Raw genomic sequence first — 8,945 nt, forward strand, 5'->3', positions numbered from 1 at the left:
TTTGATGAAATGATGAACAGGTGTAAGATGTTCCACGCTAGAATCCTACAGTGATCAGCAGGTCTGCTAAGAATAAGTGAGCTCTTCTGGTGGATAGTTGTAATAACATTATAGCTTGAATGCAATCTTTACATAATCCCTTTTTCAATTAACTCAAATCAATCCTCAGTCTTGTCCGACGGGCCGTATTGAACGATACTTGCCCATCCCTGTTGTACAGTACAGACAGAACATTAACCAATCACAACCAAGTGTGCTGATAAAGATGAAGTGCACGTGACTGCCCGCTTTTGTCCTTGAAGCAGCAATAACCTCAGTTTATTATGACCTTATTAAAGAATAAATTTTGGTGTAGGATCCCATAGATAACTTTATTTTCTGCGCAGAGGCGCTGCTGTTTTCGCGGAAGAGACGTGGCCAATGTGAATGTCCAGCGCCGCGACTGCCCCGCTCACAGAGGATGTGTGATCCCTGCTTAACACAATTCTGTATTTTCAGCTAAGCAGAAAAATTAATATTTCTATTCTGGTGTCACCATTGGCCTGTGCATGGGAAACCAGGACCACAACTGACTTCACTAAACCTATTCAAGGCACTGATTACAAAAGCAGATGCCACAGTCCTTGCTGTTAAAGAGGTTACACATTCACTACTTTGTGTCATCTTCCAGAGTAGGCTGTCTAGACAAAGTTGGGGAGAGGGTAAGATGAGCCAGTGTAATGTCTCTGATCAGTTAAAATTATAAGCATCAAAAACACTGGGCCACAGAAATCTGAAAAATCAAACACAAGGAAAAAAGTCGTCCAGTCCAAGGATGGGGTAAGCTGAGTCATGTCAAGGGGAAAAATTACAGCTACCACAATTAACAAATCATGAAAAGTGTCAGTTATAGCAGTCTAGGTTGATCCACTCATGTTGTGTCAAGGTTTTCGATTGGACTTTTTATTTAACCTGCATTTTTAGCGGTTGTGCATTGTAACCAATCACAAACACGTTCGTTGCTCACTTTTGGGAATAACTGATTCAAAGTTTGAATCAGTTATCTATAACAGCTATAAACAGCTATAAAGTCATTCAGCAACACAGTTCTCAGTTTGTTTTGGATGTGGAGCCTAAATAAAAAAAATATGGCATACAGATGATCCACCCAAAATAAGTATTTTAAAGTAAACTGTATTCATTGTAATTACAATATGAAGGGGAATAGTCATCAATTATGATTTTGTCATAATCGTACAGCCCCACATGATGCATTGCAGACTGTATCTAAATAGTGACCAGGGGCCGTCAAACTCAAAAAATGAACAAAATAAAAGCACTATAAAAGCAAACCAATCATAAAAGTAGTCCATATATTTTTACTGTCATTTGATAGTATTTGTGAGAAACAGAACAAAATATAAGCCATTGTTCATTAAAAAGCTAGATGTGTTCTAGAAAACTCCCATTTACTGTGGTAAAATCAGTGCTTTATTGCCTAAAAAAATAATTCTCAATAGTTACATTTATTAATAATAATAATCAGAACAAACAATTCTTCCATCTAGTGTAGTGTTCTTCCATCTAATATTCATTAGGCTAACTGTAGACCGTTTAATTTTGTTTTTTCTCATAAAAATAGATTTTTGCAAGAAATGTTTATGGACACACTGCAAATGATCTCAGATAACCTCCGGAGGTGCTCTGGGTAGAATTTGCTTAAAGGTGGATTGTGTAATTTCTGCACTACTAGTGGCACCAAACATAATGACAAAAATAAAGTATGTTTCCAAACAACCTTTGCCAACACCCCTCAGACTTGTCACGCCCTTTCACACTCTCTGATTCCCTATGAACAAATAGGCCATACTAAATAAAAGATGATAAATGTTTAACGTCGTAATGAACAAGACAGCTATAACATAAACACACCGGACAGAAAGCGTTGCAGAGGAATCTGGTCGTCCGATGCGATTGTATTAGCAACTTGCGCGGCAATCTCGTTATTGCCGCTCCCTTGTGTAAATCCACCTTGTAAATGCGACGGCAACGTTCACTCTTGTTTTACTCCGTTTTCTGTCTCTGTGTATTTTCCTCTGTACAAGTCTGCCATGGATGTTCATATTCTCCCGGCTGAACAGCTAGTTCAAGTAGCCACGGCCCAAACTCACGCTATAGTTTGAGCTAGAAAGGGATGGGTGGAGCTGAGCTGGCTGCTCAAAATATAAACATCATAGTTTTGATAGTGCCTGGGAGGCTCAGTGTTTATATTTTTGGGGGAGGTAAACCCATGAATGGCTTACTTATATTTGTCAATGAACAATAAACTGGGATAGGAGAACGTACTGTATTTTGACATAAAAAAGTTACACACTTCACCTTTAAGGCTTTTTAAATGCATTGTTAATGCAAAGCTCGGCAGGTTCACTTTATTTGATATTGCCAAATTCAAATATTTGTGCCTGTGTATGTTACTATACAAAGCAAAGGGCATGGCACGACATTGGGTCTACAAGTGAAATTACCTTAAATTAGTCATTAAAATTCAACACAGCCTCAAACATGGTGCTTGTGTACTCTTTAGCCTCCACATGTGTAGCAAAATTATCTAATAATAAGAAGAATAGTTTTTTTTATTTTATTATTATAAATATTTTTTATAGAATAATATATCATAATATAATAATTTTTATTTTATTATTATCTACTAATTTTCTTAACGAAGTAGGACAGAAAAAAATAGCACAATGGGTGTGTTCCATTCAGAAGAGATCATCCCTATTCCCTTTAAAGTGGAAGACTTTGAGGGCTGATACTGGAGGTGTGGTGGGTCATTGGAAACTCACTTTTAAAGACATTTGTATCCGAAATTCTGTTTGGAATGACCAAAGTCACTATAGTGCCCAGTGAAGGCATCATTTATGCCATTTGGACCACAGTGAATAACTTCAGGGGAGAGCTGCTTTTGTTTGGTATCGTAAAAGATGTTTTTGCACGTTTGTTTCATATTTATTGCACATATACCGCATAAAGCCTATATATTATAAAATGTCATATATTTAGTTAATTATTAGGCTAAATTCATTTGAATTGAAAAATGGCAAGTAAAACGTCTACGTACAGTAAATGGCTGGAAAAATCGGCCATTCACCAGTCACTTTGGGTAGTGGGCATTCTGGGCCAAAAAAATAAAATCTTAATTTTCCTGGAAGAATCTTACAGTAAGCTAGATATCCGAGGCGACATGAGGGTGAGTAAATGACTGTTGTTAAACAATTCCTTTAAATCAGAGAAATACATGTCGCATGAAACTCTTTCATTTAAACAATAATGGCTACGCATGAACACCGATACTATGATTATTGCAATATTCAGGGCATTAAGATGTTTAGGCCTACACAATTTGGGCAAGCCTCTTGTCATCTCTTCCTACTTATATGATGAATAATATGAATAAGGTAATGAGGTGAGTGACCTGCCCGTGATGAGCTGGCTGCGGGACGGGGTGCACAGCGGCTGCACATAATAATTCTCCAGCCTCACGCCCTCTGAAGCCAGTTTATCAAGCGTCGGGCTGCGAATGTCCGTGCTGTGATACCCGATGTCATTGAAGCCCTGGTCATCTGTCAGGATGAAGATAATGTGCGGAGGCTGCTTGCGTTTGAAAGCCTGAGCTCCTTCATCCCGAAAGAGCTCGACGTCCACTCGGTTCGGTCTCAGCCGACGCCAAGACGCACAAGTTTGTAGACAGAGTGTAGTGAGCACGAATGATGCCATCCGCATACGAAAGAGTTTCAGCTCAACCAGAGAGCTCATTTGTTTCCTACAGCCGAAGTTGTAGTTTAATAAAAAAAAAAAAAAAAAGTTGAGATCCAGTAACGGTATGAGCGAGTTTTGCAGAGGGACGGGCTGAAGAATGCGCGACGTGGCGTCAGACGGTTGGGTGGATCTCATATGTTCTCCATTACTCGAGCGTTTATATGTCAATAAATAACCTTACCTTGACTGACAAAACTCATTTTAAACCATCTATTCTGTGCATTTCTCTGGGTCGTGTATATATCTACTGCGATGTGTGTGCAGATGGCAAGCACTTCGACATCCCTTGTGGCGACGCGACGCGACGCTGTCGTCGACACCCATCCGACCAATCAAGGACGCTGCAAAACTAAAACACTCCATACGACAATATGTTCTTGGTGTAAATAAAATGGCTCCAAAATTTATTAAGTATATTGCATATTTAGCAATATATTTGGGCCTTTTTGTATATATTAAAATCCAAATATATAAACATTATTTAAAGTATGGCTATATGTAGCTGTTGTTGTTACTTCGTCATACAAATCATAGGACAATACCCACATTCCCAGATGAAGTATGACCAGGAATGTATTAATATACTACTCACATGAATATCTAAAGAACATACTTTATTAACAGCTGGAAAGTACATTCTATATCAAATGCAGTACATACTCTGACAGTACATACTCTTTCACATCAGAAAGTACTTCAGGCAAACAAGACACCATTAGAGAAAGTGTCTGTATTTTGTAATTGTAAAGGAAAAGGAACACATTTTCTCCAGCCTTCACCAAAACAAAATGTACTATTCCTTGGCAGCAAATCGAGAAGCTTGTTAAAAGGCAGATGGAGTATTGCGAGTGCTCTTTTCTTGGCAGAATGATTCCTGATGCAAATCATTGAAGATTTCCAGATGTTAGAGGAAGAGGAGGGTGACTGTTTGCAAGTAATAATGTATTCGCTATCAGAAAACTTTTGCACACCAAACACTTGCTTCTAGAGTTCTGAATTGATTCTAAGATAATGTACTGTATGTTTTACCAGGCTATCCTAATGTGGCTAAGTACACTGTTATAATGGCAAGAGTGTAAGTGTAAGTGTCATGCTTCTTTTTTAGAAAAAGTGGTAGTGTACTGTCAGCCGGTTGTTTTAACAAAATAAACCCTGATAGGGTAATCAGGACCCTTATGCTAAGCTGCTTATATGGTTACTAACTAACTACATAAATAAATGGACAAAAAATATTTATTTGCATTGAGATTATGTAATTACATGGGAAGAATTGCTAAACAGCTAAATTCCACCTCCAGTTTGTGTTGGGAGTTCTGTTGGTGTTTATTTTGTGAAAATGATCATCTGACTGCTCATTATCCAGCTTATCACAAGACTACTTGCCAGATAAATGGACATGAAACACTGACTAGTTTAAATCCCCTTGCGGATTTCACATGGAGTTCAAGTTTGGTGAACTTTGACAGGCGAATTTGTTGCGTTGACCAATAGTAAATTGCTTGGTTTGGCAGTGACGTCTGTGTGGGTGGTGTTTAGCTAGACTGAATATTCACAATGGACAAGGATATCAGTTTAGTAGTGAGTTTCTTTTCAACTTCCCAAAGTATAAAGTGCAGCATTAAAAAGAGGCTGCTTTGCAGTTATTATTATATTTTTAACTTATTTCAACATCCACCTACGCCTCTTCTGAATTTTGTCGTGCAAAGGTATGTGTGACCGTGCCTTAAAGGGGTAAAAAAAATTACCTGAACGAAGGAAATGTAAAATAAATTACAATTAAACTTCCCTGTCTCACTTACCAACCAAGAACAAGAGAAAACAATTCATTCAAATAAGTTGGCACCCACCTTCCTAATAATTCACCCACAAAGAATTAGCTAAATCATCAATAAACTTAAACAGGATTAGCTATTTTAAACTAATGAAAACAGAAGAGAACTGGCTTACAATTGATAGCAGTCTCTCAAATGAGGCACTGAGGAACTAAGACAAATGGAGGAACAACAAAACAAAGGTTAATACGTCCTGGGATATAACAACCATTGTTGTTAGATTTTACTGATGATTTTAACCATTTGATATTTAAACAGAAGCTGTACTTTTGTGTCTGTTGTATCCAAAGAAAATAGTTGCTCAGCAGCGATCCTGAGATGGCCGGCGAGTGGACAGAATTGCTTTGAAAGGCACTTTGATTTTTGAGCAGAGTGGATGCAACATCATCAAGCAGCAAAGGTTTTCAGTTACCAGTGTCAGTTTAGAAATGCAGTCAGTCATGATTCATTTAGAATTAAAAAGTGTGCAATAAACAGGTTTATCAAGATAAAGCAGTAAGGGTTCAGAGAAAAATCAGCAGCTGGCTGCAGGAAGTACCTGCCAATATAACAAGAATTGGGAGGGGCTTTTTGTTGGCAGCAGCAAATAACTCGCATGCTTGAGGGGAAGTAGTTTCTTCCTCCTTCCTAATAAAAGCGCTTATGTTGTATGTAGCTGAAAGCGCTAGAAAAAAGGTAAAACTAAACTTGTAGTCAGTTAAAAACGATAAGGTTATGACTGTAACCACAGATTCCTGAAAGAAGTGAATGAAATGCACTTAAGCTGATGCTAGAGGTTATCCCCACAGACATAGCCAATCTCTGAAACTCTTTAAAATCTTGCCAGTTTTAATTGGCAGATAGCGATTTGTGCTCCGCCTACCTTGCAGGCGTATATAATGGCGGTACACAGCGCTGTCTCCTCAGAATATTCGACTGAAGGGTACAAGTGATACTCGACCCTTGTAGCAAAGATTCAGTAGCGCAGCCAACGTACGCAGCATTTCAATCACTCCTTTCAGGGAACCGTGGTTACAGTCGTAACCTTATCGTTTTCTTTCAAGTCAGTCATTCATACTGCATCACTTAAACTGACGCTATGAGGAATGTATACTATCACGCCGTGCACCTGATTTGCATGCGCAACGATGCCTACTACCCAAAGGGGTAGTAAAAGACACCAACAGAGTCTCCTCTTAGTATCACAATAAGAAGAGAGAAGTAGAATGATGAATGGGTGGATACACATGGCGATGACACTAACCAGTTCAAGTAGCGCAGCATTGCAGGATGAATCAACTCACTAACGTGTGAATATACATATTAGGCATTAACCAAATGGGTAGTGAAAATGTATATAAGTGACCACTGGCTGTAGTTTTATGGGACGACCATGTATAAATAAGCTGGTCCAACAGCAGAATACACGGTTTAGCTCTCTTTCACAGTAAGCATATGGGAAGAGAGAGAGGAGACATGCAGGTTGTAAAATCTAGTGAAAGTGCAACGGGAAGTTCAACCTGCAGCTAGATACATATGTCTTCAATGGAAACACCATTAGATAATGCCCATGAAGAAGCCATACCTCTAGTGGAATGAGCTTTAACTTCAATGGGGCACTGCATGCCTTGCGAATCATCTGCAAGTGCAATGGCATCCACTATCCAATGTGAAAGCCTTTGTTTGGAGACAGCCAACCCTTTAAAGCGACCTGTGACGCAGACAAAGAGCTGATCCGAAAGCCTCATTTGCCTCGTGCGATCAACATATGCAGTGCTCTTACAGGACACAGTGTGTGCAGACTCTCCGCCTCGTCTGAAGTGAACGGTGGGGAGAAAGCCTGAAGGGTAATAACCTGCACCCTGAAGAGAGTGGTCAAAACTTTTGGCACTTACCCTTTCCTAAGAATGGCTTTTGATAAGCTGGTCCAAAATCTGTCAGTCAACACTTGAAGGTCCCAACCGCAACCTTTTACTGAAAGAGCTCTATTAACTCTGGGAACCATGGTCGGTTAGGCCATTCCGATGAAACCAGCAGTACTGCTTCCTCGTCCTCCCGAATTTTGCAGAATACTTGGTGAAGTAAGTGGATGGGAAGGAATGCATACTTGTGTTCTGCTGGCCATTTGTGGGCTAGAGCATCCAACCCCAGCAAATCAAAATCAAATCAAATCACTTTTATTGTCACACAACCATATACACAAGTGCAATAGTGTGTGAAATTCTTGGGTGCAGTTCCAACATAGTAGTCGTGACAGTGATGAGACTTATACCAATTTACAATAAACATCAGATTTACACAACACAATTTAAAATCTAATATACACATAATTACACAACACAATATACAAATAATAACATACAATGTACAGTATACAATACACACAATATGGAATACACATTATACAATAAAAATAGTATATATAGTATATATAAAATATACAGTAGGTTGTACTGTACTGTACTGACATTCAGGCTGTCGGTTGATAGTAAGATGCCAGTGTGTTGTTAAGAGAGAATATAATTTATGACAGTCCGGTGTGAGATAATAAGAGTAATAAAGTGCAGTGCTGATGTATTTTGATCGTGAGAGATCAAGAGTTCGAAAGTCTGATTGCTTGGGGGAAGAAGCTGTCATGTAGTCGGCAGGTGCAGGTCCTGATGCTGAGATACTGCCTGCCTGATGGTAGCAGTGAGAGCAGCCCATGGCTCGGGTGGCTGGAGTCTCTGATGATCCTCCGCGCTTTTTTCACACACCGCCTGGTATATATGTCCTAGAGGGAGGGAAGCTCACCTCCGATGATGTGTCTGGCAGTTCGCACCACCCTTTGCAGGGCTTTGCGGTTGTGGGCGGTGCTATTGCCGTACCAGGCGGAGATGCAGCCAGTCAGGATGCTCTCAACTGTGCTGGTGTAGAACCATGTGAGGATGTGGTGGTTCATTCCAAACTTCCTCAGCCGTCTGAGGAAGAAGAGGCACTGATGAGCCTTCTTCACAACGGCCTCAGTGTGGACCGACCATGTGAGTTCCTCAGTGATGTGGACATCCAGGAACTTGAAGCTGCTGACTCTCTCCACTGGTGCTCCATTGATGGTGATGGGGCTGTGTTCTCTTTCTCTTCTCCTGAAGTCCACCACAAGCTCCTTTGTCTTACTGACGTTGAGGGAGAGGTTGTGCTCCTGACACCAGTGTGTCAGAGTGTGCACCTCCTCTCTGTAGGCTGTTTCATCATTGTCAGTGATCAGACCTACCACCGTCGTATCATCAGCAAACTTAATGATGGCATTGGAGCTGTGTGTTGCCACACAGTCATGTGTGTATAGGGAATACAGGAGTG

The 8,945-nt window shown here is 40.0% G+C and overlaps 1 protein-coding gene across 1 annotated transcript in view; it reads right to left on the bottom strand.

The window, feature by feature from the left end:
- arsib (arylsulfatase family, member Ib) overlaps positions 1–4,066 on the bottom strand; it is a 36,520-nt gene extending 32,454 nt beyond the window's left edge. The window contains exon 1 of the mRNA XM_051680587.1: positions 3,455–4,066. Within this exon, the coding sequence (XP_051536547.1) occupies positions 3,455–3,933 (479 nt within the window). The 5' untranslated portion in view covers positions 3,934–4,066. The remainder of the gene's footprint in view (positions 1–3,454) is intronic.
- Between the last annotated feature and the right edge of the window lie 4,879 nt (positions 4,067–8,945).

The sequence above is a fragment of the Myxocyprinus asiaticus genome, chromosome 40, assembly GCF_019703515.2.
Source record: "Myxocyprinus asiaticus isolate MX2 ecotype Aquarium Trade chromosome 40, UBuf_Myxa_2, whole genome shotgun sequence".
Taxonomy (NCBI): Eukaryota; Metazoa; Chordata; class Actinopteri; order Cypriniformes; family Catostomidae; genus Myxocyprinus; species Myxocyprinus asiaticus.